The 15,510-nt window shown below is 50.6% G+C and overlaps 1 protein-coding gene across 4 annotated transcripts in view; it reads right to left on the minus strand.

Annotated features, from left to right (window-relative positions):
* The window catches only part of DOCK5 (dedicator of cytokinesis 5), a 183,901-nt gene that overhangs the window by 68,769 nt on the left and 99,622 nt on the right, over window positions 1–15,510 (minus strand). For all 4 annotated transcript variants that reach the window (XR_012897943.1, XM_075910678.1, XM_075910679.1 and 1 more), the window contains 4 exons: window positions 14,666–14,755; window positions 11,748–11,848; window positions 7,189–7,323; window positions 1,796–1,907 (listed from right to left, as the gene is read on the minus strand). Coding sequence is in view for 3 of the 4 variants with exons in the window: in XM_075910678.1 (XP_075766793.1) it covers window positions 1,796–1,907; window positions 7,189–7,323; window positions 11,748–11,848; window positions 14,666–14,755 (438 nt within the window). In the remaining variant the exon portion in view is untranslated. The remainder of the gene's footprint in view (window positions 1–1,795; window positions 1,908–7,188; window positions 7,324–11,747; window positions 11,849–14,665; window positions 14,756–15,510) is intronic.

Consider the following 15,510-nt stretch of genomic DNA (forward strand, 5'->3'; position numbering starts at 1 on the left):
ACACACTGCTGAAGCAGGGACGAGGAAGCCCACGGACTCATTAAACCGGCAAAACAATCAGAAGGCCTTGCGGAGGCAGGCAGAGAGGTGTGAAACCTTTTTCACAGTATTTCAACTGGTTAAAAATAAAGCCCTTCTCCTTGCAGCATTAGCCGAGCCACAAGCTTACAACAATGGTGTGGGACTTTCGCTCTTGTTTAAACGCTTTGGACTGGACTGTAGCCAGCCCTTATATGGCCGGGAGGAGTTTGGACTCCACCCCAACTTCCCTCTTACCCCCATAAGAATCACAGGCCCTAGGCTAGGCTGCAGCTCTCTTCAGAGCAGCATGTCGAGACCAGCGCGAGGAGGAGCAGCATGAGCGAGCCAGCCACGTGCGTGGGAAGGGCTGTGTAAGGCATGCCATATCCAGGGAAGCCGACGGCCTCCGCTGGCCCTGGGCAGGGTATGTGGGGGGGAGGCTGGCTCTGCACCCCAGAAGGGGCAGGGCCGGAGCAGCCAGCCCTCAACGCCACTCAGACTGCAGCGCAGCCTCCCTCCCCAGCCCTCAGAGCCGGCGACGCGGGGCCCCCAACTCCACAAGAGCTGCCCAGAGCGCTCTGTGTGGTGCTCCGGCAGCCATTTCAAGGGCCCGGAGCTCTAGCCATGGCTGTGGTAACAGCAGCCAAGCTCAGCAGCCCCTTAAAATCATCAGGCCCCGGGGACGTGACCCCCTTTCCCATCTCCCCATTTCCTCCCAAAAGGTTACAGGCTGCAGAAGGTCCAGCCCCTCACCACACCTGAGCTGTAGAGGGGGGCGATGCGTGAGGGGCTGCAAGGGGCCACATGCCCCTCAAACGCTGCGGGTGGAAGGGGGCAGAGCCTCTGGGGGGCCCGGTGCCTGCAGCAGTGGTCAGGCCCCTGCACTCACCAGCAGCCAAGGGGGAGAAGCGGAGCAACATGGCTCTGCTCCACGAGCTGCCAGACGCATCAGTCAAGGGAGGGGTAAGATTCCCCCCCCCACACACACATTCACTGGTGGGAAGCAGAGGGACGCCGCCAGCAGCTGGGGGACTGGACCCACATTGCTCCATTTCCCCACCCCTGCTGCTGCCAGTGAGCGCAAGGGGCCCCAGCCTGCTAGTCCCCTGGGCCGCATTGCTCGGGGGGCAGAGGAGAAGAGGCTGGGGGGGGGGGGGAGGGACAGAGCAAGGGCGGGGCCTGGGGCAGAGGGGGTGTTGTCCGACCCTTCCTTTGGTGGTGCAGGGAGGAATCACATGGGGGGGGTCACATGGCCAGTCCCCCGTCCCCCGCCCGCCGCAGTGTTCTTCCTGACCAGTTTCCCTGATCAGCTACCCAAATGTGAAGGCTCTTTAAACTAGACTCAATCCTTCCAGCGGAAAGCAATGAATGCATTTGGCCGGAGGCATTACAAAAATGAAGGCAGCGAGCAGGTTTTATTGCATGGCTTTGCTGTTCCGCACTCATTCAGAAGGTCCCACGTAAAACTCACACAAGACAAACACGAAAAGGAAACAAGTTCAAACAAGGCAAAGGCTTGCTGGTATTTCGTTACTTTCCTACTCTGTATTTACTGGGATTTCCGTATCACCTGCTGCCTGAATCATTCGCAAGCCCCAGCGTCGCTGGCCAAGGTCCAGACAAAATGGTTACAGGCTGGCTGGGTGCTGCATTTCAATGCCAGGATTTTAGCATACGTCGCAGTTGTGCAAAGCGTAAACAGTTCAGATTAATGCCAGCTACACGTTGGGGCCTGTAAATATCCACCCGCATTCAAAACAGGCTTTAGACCAACCTTAATCTTGACAGCCTCCTGTAGCGGTCGGTCCATGAGAATGTTGAAGGAGAAAAACAACTTTCGGATTGCATTGTTAAACTCATCCCCGTCTTCACCCTGCCCATAAAACCTAATTGAAAAAGAGCAGGAATGTCATACATGCACACCAGGGATGGAATAGTGGAGTTGATTAACCGATTAGCAGAAGCTTATTGGTTAATTCTATAGACTACATGCATCCCCCCTGCCCTTTTTTTAGACCGGCTCGGCTCAGTCCTGGCTCATGCCGGGTCTGGGACCTACATTTTAAATGCAGAGCCGCAGAGGGGGTATTAGGAGCTAGGCAGGAAGGTAGCCCAGCTCAATTCTAGCTCACGCTGAATCCTGGAGCTCAGACCCCCCCCAAACCCAGACAAGAGCTGCTGCTACCCCATGCTGCTGCCTCTGTATCAGAGGCAGCAGCGCAGGGTGACAGGCAGCCAGTCCACAAGAGGAGCTGGGTTTTTAAACTGGCTCCCCTTGTGGACCAGCTCCTGCCTGGCACCACACACTGCTGTGTCTGATACAGAGGCAGCAGCACGGGGTGGCAGGGGTCTCCTCGAGGGTGGGGACAGAGGGCACTGGCTGCCAACCCCACCCCCAGGGATTATAGACTAGTCCAGTAACCAATAAAAATACATGAGGTTAATCGACTATTCAATTAACTGATATGTAACATCCCTAAGGCACACCAATTCAAGCCACAGCAAAGAGGAATACAGCCTCAACGTCTTAAATACATTTTATCCACCAGAGCGACCTCTTAACGTGCTCTTTTACTAAGGAAAATAAGGTTCAACCTGTATCAATGATTTCAAAATTAAATCTGTTAAATTTAACAGCCAAAAGATTTGTTTTTCTAGCCACAAAAGACAAACTCAGCCTAGAATCGGAGTTAAGCTGGGTCCTTTCTGGCTTCAAGAATACCGACTCTGATGTTTATGCAGAGTTTGCAAATCCTATTGATGATGCTCAAACCAGAGGGGAATCCAGCTCATTTTATGTTCGCTTTGCAAGACAAACTGGAGAAAACAGATTGAATGGTGACAGAGAATCACATGTAGATCGATTTGAGGCAATGAAAGACACATCGCAACTTGGCAGATACTGTCTGAGTGACGGGAATTTCCTGCATAACCTTATTAACTTAAGTATTTTTGAAGTCCATTACACTAAATGCAAAGTTTATGGATTATCGTGGACAACGATTATATACAACCTTTCTGGGGGGAGATGTGGTGTGAGGCTGTGGACTATATTGAAAAGATACCAGACAAAAAGTGGACTTTTGGGACAATACGTTTTAAGTGGATTTCCTAAGCAATACTGAGGGAGAGTTTAATGCACTTGCTCACTTCTGGTTAGGCAACCCCCCTGCCTCCTGAAGCTACATCATTTGTCTGCCTATTACCTGTTCCCAGAGACAGGAAGACCTAAGCTATATAAAGGAACTACTGACCTGTCTAACTGGAGCCAGATCTGAGACAGTTATGAACTTATAGAATCGTAGAACACTAGAACTGGAAGGGACCTCGAGAGGTCATCGAATCCAGTCCCTTGCCCTCATGGCAGGACCCAGTACTGTCTAGACCATCCCTGATAGATGTCTATCTAACCTGCTATTAAATATCTCTAGATATGGAGATCCCACAACCTCCCTAGGCAATTTGTTCCAATACTTAACCATCCTGACAGTGACAAACTTTTTCCTAATGTCCAACCTAAACCTCCCTTGCTGCAGTTTAAGCCCATGGCTTCTTGTCCTATCCTCAGAGGCCAAGGAGAACAAATTTTCTCCTTCCTCCTCGTGACACCCGTTTTGATACCTGAAAACTGCTATCATGTCCCCTCTCAGTCTTCTCCTTTCTAAACTAAACAAGCCCAGTTCTTTCAGCCTTCCTTCATAGCTCATGTTCTCTAGACCTTTAATCATTCTTATTGCTCTTCTCTGGACCTTCTCCAATTTCTCCACATCCTTCTTGAAATGTGGTGCCCAGAATTGAGGCCTAACCAGCACAGAGATAGAACAGAAGAATGACTATAACCACAGGGAAAATGGATTTGTGAGTATTTGGAGGATTGACACCTACCAGGCCTGAGGCTGGAGTTGGGGTGACCTCTCTGTTTCTGATCAATGTTTCTACTTTAGGAATAAAGGTGTTTGTGAAGAAAGAGCTGTGTGGTGACATGTACCTGTGGGCCATTACTCTGCTCAGAGGAAGCAAAGTGCAGACTTTGTTCTTATGTTCTCATGGCCCTTTTAGGCAGTCTGGCTTGTGAGGGATGTGACAGTACAAGCAGGAATGATGCAGCCTGAAAACACCCATCAGTAGGGAGACACACAAAGGAGATGTCTGGCAGCCAGAAACTGTTGAGTCAGCAGTGAACCAGCGTTGCCTAGAACTGTGACATACACTATTAATGACAATGAAGGAGCTGATTTAATCATGGGTATTTTTAGTACCAGTCATGGATGGGTCATGGGCAATACACAGAAATTCACGGGCCATGACTTGTCCGTGATTTATAGGATTAATACCACGGACTAATTCTTAAAGGGAGGGGGGCTTCAAGAGGGGCCGCTGCTGGGGAGAGGAGAGGCTGCTAGCGGCTATCACTGCACTAGGTGTCTGGGAACCACCAGTGGGATCATCCCTGGGGGCCAGCTGCACCAGCTATCCCCAGAGCTAGCTGTCCAGGGCTGCCCGAGCAGCTGGCCATAGGACCACTCCAGCAGCAGCTGGTGCAGCAGCTGCAGGGCCACCGGAGTGGCTGGCTGCAAAGGCCTTCCCGCTGGATGGTGTGGCCGTCCCCAGGGTGGCCTAAACAGCTGGCCCTGGAACCAGCAACTTGGGTGACCCTGGGGTCAGCTACATTGGCCCCTGCAGAAGTCACAGAGGTTGCTGAAAGTCATGGAGGTCACTCCACGGCTTACATGACCCCGTGACGAACATGGGGCTGGAATTACTGCTAGTGTTAGCTTCAGGGCTAGGAGCTCTAGAGATGGAGCAGGATCCCTCTGTGCTAGGCACTGTACAAAGTGACCTCAAGCTGTTGACTGTGCGTTTTAACGTCTGCTGCAAGGTCCTCAATGGCAGCCAAATCAGGCATCCTCCAAAATTAGCCAACATTTCCTTTGACAGGTTTAATAGAGAAGGGGATTCCTTTATCACTACTAAAGATTATTTAGAATTCTCCCTTCGGTTTGTTAAGATCCGTCTGGGCCATCCTGGAACCTGGCAGAAATACCCGAAAAGTCCCTTAAAATGAGGAAGCTCTTAAACAAGGAAAGCGTTTTTAAAAATAAATCATCATGTTTAGGCTCCTTGTTTGCATTGGTGTTTGCAGCTTATGTAAGATCAGAGTGGATTAGAAAGAATTTCACCCCCAAGGAAAGAGTTCTAAGTTGTTTACCCTTGTACTGATCGATATCTCTTTGCACCCACACAGACCTCTGTACAGTCACGGATAAGAGACAGATGTCGAGGTCTTTTCTCCATAATTAGGGGCTGTCTGGCTGGGGGATACAACAGAACAGTTCTCAGCTCAGAACATCTGCCGGGGTACATCAGAAGCTGGCTCCTTTGACAGGAACGAGGCCAGTTTGTATCAGCTGCGGATTGTTTGCACGTTTCCAGGATACATTACTTGGTAGCCTCAGAGTTTGGCCACCAATTTTTACTGGGGACGGATCTCACACTTTTTCCTGAAATGCTGAATTAACTTTTGAAAAAACAAGCCCATATGTACATACGCACGACCAAGTCATTGTAATGTATTTATTGCGACCTTGTAAAGCTGTGGTGAAAAGTGACATTGACCCACACACAAATACATTTCCACGATAGACCAACTCAGCCCTGGCAAGCCCGGGAAACAATCAAGCCCCAGTTGAGGTGGGTGGGTGGGTGGGTAGATGGCCAGGGGAGGCAGCAGGAACCAATCAAGCCCCAGATGAGGTGGGTGGGTGGGTAGATGGCCAGGGGAGGCAGCAGGAACCAATCAAGCCCCAGTTGAGGTGGGTGGGTGGGTAGATGGCCAGGGGAGGCAGCAGGAACCAATCAAGCCCCAGTTGAGGTGGGTGGGTGGGTGGGTAGATGGCCGGGGGAGGCAGCAGGAACCAATCAAGCCCCAGATGAGGTGGGTGGGTGGGTAGATGGCCGGGGGAGGCAGCAGGAACCAATCAAGCCCCAGATGAGGTGGGTGGGTGGGTAGATGGCCGGGGGAGGCAGCAGGAACCAATCAAGCCCCAGATGAGGTGGCTGGGTGGGTAGATGGCCAGGGGAGGCAGCAGGAACCAATCAAGCCCCAGATGAGGTGGGTGGGTGGGTAGATGGCCAGGGGAGGCAGCAGGAACCAATCAAGCCCCAGTTGAGGTGGGTGGGTGGGTGGGTAGATGGCCAGGGGAGGCAGCAGGAACCAATCAAGCCCCAGATGAGGTGGGTGGGTGGGTAGATGGCCGGGGGAGGCAGCAGGAACCAATCAAGCCCCAGATGAGGTGGGTGGGTGGGTAGATGGCCAGGGGAGGCAGCAGGAACCAATCAAGCCCCAGATGAGGTGGGTAGGTGGGTAGATGGCCAGGGGAGGCAGCAGGAACCAATCAAGCCCCAGATGAGGTGGGTAGGTGGGTAGATGGCCGGGGGAGGCAGCAGGAACCAATCAAGCCCCAGTTGAGGTGGCTGGGTGGGTAGATGGCCAGGGGAGGCAGCAGGAACCAATCAAGCCCCAGATGAGGTGGGTGGGTGGGTAGATGGCCAGGGGAGGCAGCAGGAACCAATCAAGCCCCAGATGAGGTGGGTGGGTGGGTAGATGGCCAGGGGAGGCAGCAGGAACCAATCAAGCCCCAGTTGAGGTGGGTGGGTAGGTGGGTAGATGGCCAGGGGAGGCAGCAAGAACCAATCAAGCCCCAGTTAAGGTGGCTGGGTGGGTAGATGGCCGGGGGAGGCAACAGGTGGCTGGAGCTTGAAGCCCTGGGCCTGGGGGATGGAGCAAAAAGACACATGGCCAGGACTTGGGGCCGCACCACTGTGCAGCCAGAGCTCAGGGCTGGAGATCAAAGCCCCGGGGGCCAGAGATTGCTGCTCCGTCACCTCATGGCCTAAACTTAAAGCACTGCCCATGGGAAGGTAGGGAACGCCCGACCTGCCTGCTCCTCCACTATGGTTTCTCCAGAGGGGGCATGGCCCAACCAACTCGTGCTGACAGCCCTACCAGCCAATACCCAGGTGGTACACTTAGCAGCACCAAGAAAGGCTGTTGCTTTGCCCCGCCCCTCCACCAATCACAGCCCAGTGGGTGCAAAAAAAAGCCCCTAGTGGCCGCATGCAACTACACCAGCCACGTTTGAGACACCCCAGCCTGGAGGGCCTCACCTCAGGTACAGGATCCGTGACTGGACGATGAATCGGAACAGATACTTCAAGGCTTTCAGGGCAGCGAACAGCAATTCTGTCTTGCTGGAGTCCTCTGCATTCCCCACGTAATAGTTCAGTACTTTGGAGAGTTTCCTTAGAAAAGGAAGAGAAGGGGAGAATAAATGCAGGGTAGCTACAGGACAAGGTAAACCAGGAGACCTTGTTCTAGTAAGGGACTATGGTCTAATGCTTCGGAGCAGGAGTCAGGGCTCCTGAGTTCTTGTCACCGCTCTGTTGTGGAGTCACTCTTAGGCCCTCGGCAAACCACACGGGAACACATTTTCAAAAGTGCTCGGCATGCAGCAGCTCCCAGAATCTGGCCCCGCAATGTAGCTGCTACATCCTTTGGAAACGCTAGCTTTATGGCCCGTTTTTTCAAAGTGTTGAGCATCCGCAGCGCTCGGTGACTTTAATTAAGAATTCGGGGAGCCCGTTAATTCTGAAAAATCACAGATTCTTAGCCCCTGCGGACCTCAGTTTATCTATATGTAGACCTCTTTAATAGAAGGGAGGGGTTTCTGAGACTTAATTTATAAAAACATAAGAACAGCCAGACTGGGTCAGACGAAAGATCCATTTAGCCCAGTATCCTGTCTGCTGACAGTGGCCAATGCTAAGAGTCCCAGAGGGAATGAACAGAACAGGGAATCATCCCCTGTTCCCAGCTTCTGACAAACATTCCTACTCATCTTGGCTAATAAACAGAGCTTGACAAATGGCGGCGAAAGCCACTCGCCAGTCCCGCACTGCACAAGAGCCGCATTGCGCATGTGCACGTCACCGGCAAATGGGGTGCGCGGCTGAAATCTACTCGCTACGGGTGAGTAGATTCTATAGTTTGTCGAGCCCTGCTAATAAGTATTAATGGACCTATCCGCCATGAATTTATCTAGTTCCTTTTTTGAACCCTGTTATAGTTCTGGTCTTCACAACACCCCCTGGCAAGGAGTTCCACAAGTTTGTTTGCTTTAAGCCCGCTTTGAGCACTTTAAGATCCTTGCACGGAAAATTGCATCTTTATTACTTTGTCTCATGTCTCTGTCTAGGCAGAAGTCCAAGATCTCATAGAAACTTTTCCAAAAGAATAGTGGGGAGCGTGGGAGGATTACGTTCAAACAAAACACCGGTTCCTCCTCATTAACCACGCTCTGAGCATCCAAGGGTCTGCATGAGGGATGCCTTTGCCTACCTCACTTGCTGCACTGCCAGGGTCTGTCTGTGTCTAGCTTTGGCACACAGAGCGTAATGACAGCACAGTGTAATTCTCCAGCCAGCTCGGCCTGATGGGGATGTCACGCTGTAAAGCCAAGCTGGAAAGCAAGGCGAGGTAACAACGCAGCTGCAACAAAGCCCATCCATAAATCAGACTTAACAAAATTATTTATAGGAAGGAGCAGCAAGGAGGATGAACCCTCCACCCGCAAGGGGGGGAAGCAACTCTCTGCTGACAGTGGCTGTACAGTAAGTGCAGAGAAGAAAGAAGCTGTTCAAAGAGCAACAGGCTTCAAGAGTCCAGGCAGCACAGCATCCCGCTTAAGGCCGTCTTCTCTACCGGGGTGGAGTCTGGATTTCCGAGTGAGCCCATCTCCAGCAAATATTACATGTGAACTATAAAGTCTGGTTAACTGTTTAAAAATACAGAGTGAGAGCTGGAATTTGGAAGGGACCTGATTCCAAAGGACTGAAAGTGAACAATCCATTAAGATCAACATACTGCACTGACTACAGTGAAAGACTCTGCCTCACACTATCCAAGAAATTAAGAAACCACCTGATATTCTATCCAAATAATAGTAGGTATGATTAGGGTTTCCAGGTATCCGGTATTCAACCGGACAGTCTGGTATTTTTGCTTCCTATCTGGTAAAAAAATGCAGAAAATCCCGGACACCTAAAACGTCTGGTACTTTCTGATTTTTTCCCGGCCAGACGGTGAAAATCTTGGGCTGTCCAGCTCAATACAGAGGCAGCCTGGCAACCCTAGTGCTTACCGGGGAGCTGTCTGCCCCACACAGGGAGGCAAGTGGGTGGGCGGCTGCTGGCCGCCTGTTAGGGCCAAAAAGCCTCACCACACGTTTTTTAAAGGGGCCACGCTGTTTTGTGTGGGTTTTTTTTTTTTTTTTCAGAAACCATCTGGCAACCCTAGGTACGATAGTACAACTGTAACAAAATGTCAGGACAACTGATGCATTTAAGCACTACACTATCTGATTTGCGAGTGCATATCAGGAATGGTTGTCACTTAATTTGGGAGGTAGCCTAGCTAGGTGGCTAAAGCATTGGGCTAGAAGTCAAGAGACATGAGTTTTATTTCTGGCACTGACCCGAGACAGTCTCTTCAGCCCTTATTCACTTCAGCTCAGAAAGTAAATCATGATTTACAGGCTTAATGTTAGGCACTCTCCTAAGTACCACACTTAACTGAGGCCTTAATCTGTCTGGGCCTCAGTTTTTCCATCTGTAAAACAGGGCTAATAACACTGACCTGCCTTTCTAAGTGCTTTGAGATTTACCAATGAAAAGTGCTGGAGAGGAGCTTAGCTATTACCACTATTCATGCCCACATATCGGGAGATGCAATACAAGAAGAAAGTTTTTTCGAACAAATCAGGCCCTGTGCAGGATTTCACAACCATTTCAACAATAGCTACATTTTCAAACATCACCTCCACCTTCAGTAACTTCTTGTTCACTGCAGCTCCATTCACTTGCCTAGGGATGGGCTCAACTTCACACTTTATCTCTGCTGCCATAGCGGACAATAACACCTGTACCATTTTACTCACCCATACATCCCTTGCTCTCATGGTCCTTGGGAGACAGGCCAATTTTCACTTACAGACAGCTCCCCCCCCCAGCTAAATACGCCCCCCCAGCTAAATACCCCCCACCAGCAACAAAACTAACCAAAGAACCAATCCCTGCTACAAACTCTGTTGTCAGCTCCGTCCACACATGTACACAAGTGACACCATCACAGGACCTAACCACATACGCCATACCATCAGGGACTCATACAACTGCACATCCTCTAATGTGACCTAGGCTATCCTGTGCCATGTACATCGGCCAAACTGGACAGTATCTACACAGCCGAATAAGACATCAAGGTAACATACAAAAATCTGTGGGAGAAAATTTTCATCTCCCTGGACATGGTAACAGATTTGAAAAGTTGCCAGCCTCAAGCTAAAAAAATTTTCCACACTAGACCGCAACATGAAACTGCTGAGCTGGAATGCGTGTGCAAAATTGACACTGTCAGAATGGGATTGAATAAGAATTGGGACTGGTTCTCTCGTTACAATAAGTCATTTCCCCCTTTAGGTATATCCACATCCACACTATTCCATCTCTGGGTCCCTGCTATCGGCTTCTTTTTCTTTCACTTCGTGCATCTGATGGAGTGAGTAAATAACTCTCAAAACTTTGTGCCCTAATGCAATTATTAGTCTGCAAGGTGCCACAGTTGGTTTTTGCAGAAACAGACTAACTAACTCTGAAACCCAAAGCGAGTGTTAAAGATTCTGCTTCTCCCCCCTACCCACCCTCCTCACCTCACATAGGATTAAAAAATAATTAACCAAGCTTATGCCACAGAATATTTCAAATGCAATCTCTTTTGCTCAAAGTGTGTGTGTGCAGATACACACACACACACACACACACACCCACCCCCACCTGGCATAGCTCAGGTCCTTCAGGGTAGGGGGCTATGTGCATGCAGGGTTACTGGAGTCTGGGCAGAGGACAGGGAGGTGTGGGGGCTCAGGGCAGAGGTTGGGGGTGCAGGAGTCGGGGCAGGGAGCTGGGAAGTGCGGGGGACTCGGGGTAAGGGGTGCATCCCTAAGTCCCGCCCACTCTGGCATGGAATTTTTTTAGCTTGAGGCTGGCAATTTTTCAAGTCTGTTAACGTGTCCAGGGAGATGGAAATGTTCTCCCATGGATTTTGGTATGTTACCTTGATCTCTTATTCGGCTGTGTAGATACTGTCCGGTTTGGCCGATGTACATGTCAGAGGGGCATTGCTGGCACATGGTGGTGGTGGTGGTGGGGGGGGTCAGGAGTCAGGGCAGGGGACAGGGAGGTGAGGTGGTCTCAAGGCAGGGAAGGATGGGGAGGCTTGGGGCAGTGAGAAAGCGGGACTCAGGGAGCGCAGGCTTACTGGGACCACCCGTAACAGCGAGAGTAGCGCTGCTCTGACAGTGGCTCCATCTGGAGGAAGGGGGGGCCGGGCTGGGGGGGCTGGGCTGCCCGGTGGCTCCTGCTGGGGGTGAGGGAGAGGCAGCCGGGGCTGCTCTTTTTCAATAATAAACCATTTCTACAGTCAATAATTAATTTTTTTCTAATCTCACGAGGTTCTCAGGGTAGGCCTGTATGGGTGCACACACACCCTCTCTCTCTCTCTCTCAGTCACACACATTCGTGGTCTATGTGCTAACACCCGACCTGGCCTATGCAGCAGCAAGAGATCCCTGAGATAGCTACCCTGTGGGTTTGTGGTTACCAATACTTACACATACGCCAGGGTGGTGCTGAAGTGCTTGTAAATGTAAGTTTCAAGTACAGGGTTAAAATGCTGGAACTTGATGTCTCCGATCAGAGAAATAATAAACACCTGCAAAATTGCAAAAGGAAACAGAAGTTCTGAACTGTGCAGCTCTCAACTAACTATCCCACGACTTATGCTAATCACGCACCGTTTCGTTGTGCTGGTTGCTTGGGTTTGATCTACTCAGCTTTAATGGGACAGATGCTGTTGCGTACCTGCTGAAACTAGCCAGATCACCCGGGAGACAGTGCTCCAATTTTTCAGGTCCATGCACGGAATAAATTTTAGTACGTGCACCACTAGGAGGATGACGTGTAACATGTTGTCTCCATATTGCACGTGGTCACCCTGGGGCAGGGATGGGGGTGAAGAGGTTCAGTGTGTGGAAGGTGGCTCAGGGCTGGGGGATGCAGGCTCTGGGGTGAGGCTGAAAAGTGTGGGTGCAGGAGAGGGCTCTGAGCTTGGGAAGAGGGGTAGGGTGCAGGCTGTGGCTGGGGGGGGGGGGGGTGCAGGATTTGTGCTGGGGCCGAGTTTTGCATGCAGGCTCCCCTGGGAGAGAGGGATCCCAGTCCTCTCTCACTGCAGCAGCTCTGGGCCAGGTGAGAGGTGCCTCTCTGCCAGCCATGACAGCTCCGGGGAAGCTGGATTGGGCTGGGGGACGGGGCACAGATCCGTGCGGCTGGGGATGGCAGAGGGAGAAATTTAAGAAGGCCCCTCCCCTGGCCGCAGCAGCTTCATGCTCAACACCCCTGAGTCTTTCCACATGGCTGAGGGGGAGAATACGCCCATGTTACCGAAGTCAGGCAACGTCGGGCCTACTCAGTGGATTGACAGGGAACTATGCCGGTAAAGCCAGCTGCTGTTTGAAGCAGCACTGGTGAATTGGTAAGTGACACTAATTCAGCCTCCAGATGGTAATACAGAGCCGGTCGTAGGGGCAGAAAAGCCGGGCGGTTACCTGGGCCGCCATTTTCAAGGGGACAAAGCTGGTCTTAGGGGTGGGCCACGACCACATTTTGGCCTAGCCTCCTGAATCCTCCCCCCAATTTCCCTGGTTATTCCCCAACCCCCTTTTTTTTTGCTCAACAAATTTTCCCTGGTGGGTGTTTTTTGTTTGTTTGGTTTGGTTTTTTTGACAAATTTTTGTCCGGTATTTTTTTTTTTGAAACCATCTGGCAACCCTACGGGCAAGCCGGGCAGTTGCCCGGGGCTGCCAATTGGTTATGACCGGCCCTGACCGGCAGGGAATTTGCCAGACCACTGAGGTCAACATGGTCCAACACAGTGTTTCTTAAAATGTGTTCTGTGCACACCGGTGTGCCGCGGAGAACAACAGAGTTCAAAATGGCCACCCTTAAAGGGGCAGGTGACCTTTTTTCCCCCCTCTCAATAACTTTCCCCCCGACCCTTTTTTTTTTTTTGCTCAACAAAAAATCCTTGGTGTTTCTCATAAAAATAAAAAAATCTATTGTTTGGTGTTCCTCAGTCTTAAAAAGTTTAAGAAACACTGGTCTAACAGTATTACCAACACTTCCACTGCTTAGTAGATACTTAGAAGTCACTTAGGGGTAAATTAGAGCTAAATAATAGCACAGAACAGAGAGAGCCAGGCCTGGTGGCTGCACACAAACTTTATGGAACTACTGAAAACTTAGCCACACCCACGATAAGTGGACATCCGGCTAACTCAAATCATACTGGATCACGGATGTTGCCAGACCAGAAAGTGCCGGACTAGAGAAGTTCAACCTGTATTTCTCTGGTACGGGGTCACAGAGGTGATGTGCTGGCCAGAGGCACGGTTTTTCTGAGCCAGCTCCTAAGCAAGGTTATGAAAACCTGGGATCGTTAAAGATGCGCTGTCACTTTATGGCAATAGTGTTCCTAATTATGTTATTTTGGCAAAACTGTGACTTGAGTAACTGCACCCTCCCTCCAGCCCGGCCGTTTCAGCTGGATACATTAGTTTTCAGTTTCTTTTCTCGACTGTCACACTCTGTTGTTGAGTTTCAATAAGCAGCTGCTTCCTTGTTCACGAGTAAAGCAGACTCTACACAAACCACAATCTCTTTGTGAAGCCTGTTGGCTGTTTTACTGGGATCTTTGTACAAATTGCTCTATTGAAAGGCAGGCTTGCCCAGTGGCTAGGGCTGAACTAGGTCTGATGAGATGTTGGGTCCATTTCCTTTGACCTGTTGGATGCCCTTGAGCAATTCCCTTCCCTTCCTGCACCAAGTATAACAAAGAATAATACTTTCCTCCGGTGTAAAGTGCTTTGAGATCCACACGTGAAAAGTGTTCTCTGTAAGACGTTCAGTATTATGTACATGTCAATCCCTTTTCTCATCGAATTCACGGAAACGGCCATGCTACCTCTCAGGTCCTGGCCTTCCATTAGCTCCCCAGTTTGGAAAAGAGAAGACTGAGAGAGGACATGGAAGCAGTTTGGGTGTAATGAGGAAGAGGGAGAAAAATTGTTCTCCTTGACCTCTGACAATAGGATAAGAGGCAAATTGCAGCAAGGAAGGTTTAGCTTTGACATTGGGAAAAAATTCCCAAGTTTCAGGGTGGTTAAATGTTAGAATAAATTGCCTACGAAGATTGTGGAATCTCCATCACTGGAGATATTTTAGAGATGTTTATCTAACCTGCTATCAGATGGTGCTTGGTCCTGGAACTGGCTTTGACGACCTCTCAAGGTCCCTTCCAGTTCTAGTGTCCTACGATTCTATGACTCCTTACTAGCCTAAGCAGCGTTTAAACATGATTTCGTATGTCTCATAGAGCAAGACATCAATCAACTGCCCAGTGGAAGCAACAGGAACCAGAATGAGAAGGCAGAGGAAGAAATGTCTTTGGGATATGCAGAGCACAGCCACTCACCAGTGCGTCGAACACAAGGAAGTCATAGGTTTCATTGTCCGACATCTCTATCATTATGTTGAAAAGTGCATCAAGGGTGTCTTGTAAGAACTAGAGAGAGGAAGACAGGAGGCGGCAGAAACAGGGATTATTTCTTTTATTGATGCAGCTCGGGAATCCTCTGTCCTGGTTCTTCTCCCCCCAGGTGCTTAGGGAAAACATAAAGGGTTTGATCCAGCCCTGGAGAGAACATCAGAACGGCCAGACTGGATCAGACGAAAAGTCCTGTAGCCCAGTGTCCTGTCTTCCGACAGTGGCCAGTACCAGGTGCCCCAGGTGGATTGAACAGAACCAGGGATTGTCCAGTGATGCATCCCCTGTCGCCCATTCCCAGTTTCTGGCAACCAGAGGCTAGTGCTGCCGTCTCGTGGGGCGAATGCTGGATGTATACAAACAGGTACAAAGGGATTAGCAGGACGGGGAATGCTGAGGAGCCAAGCAGGCCCTGTGCACGCTGACCCCAGGTCTGCCAAGCTGCTGCTCCTAGAAGCAGGTGCAAAGCCAATAAGGAAGTACTAGGGGAGCACCTCTCTAGCGTGAAGCTCACACAGACGCCCTTCTCCCCTCCCCGCCCCCTTTCTATCATGCACAGTGTTTGAGTGGCGGGTTGTGCAACGGGACATGCATCTAAGTTTCCACACATGTATCCTCAGCTTGCAGGTCAACCTTGTGCCAAAGGCTCCAGGACGAGCCTTTCAACCACAACTTGCCTTTGGCAATTGCCGGGAGCCCTGATGTTACAAACCCACTGCCTTCACTTCAGCTGCTCGGCAAGTAAGAATTTTCAATTGAACTTCACGGCAAAC

This window comes from Pelodiscus sinensis, chromosome 28 (assembly GCF_049634645.1).
Source record: "Pelodiscus sinensis isolate JC-2024 chromosome 28, ASM4963464v1, whole genome shotgun sequence".
Classification (NCBI taxonomy): Eukaryota; Metazoa; Chordata; order Testudines; family Trionychidae; genus Pelodiscus; species Pelodiscus sinensis.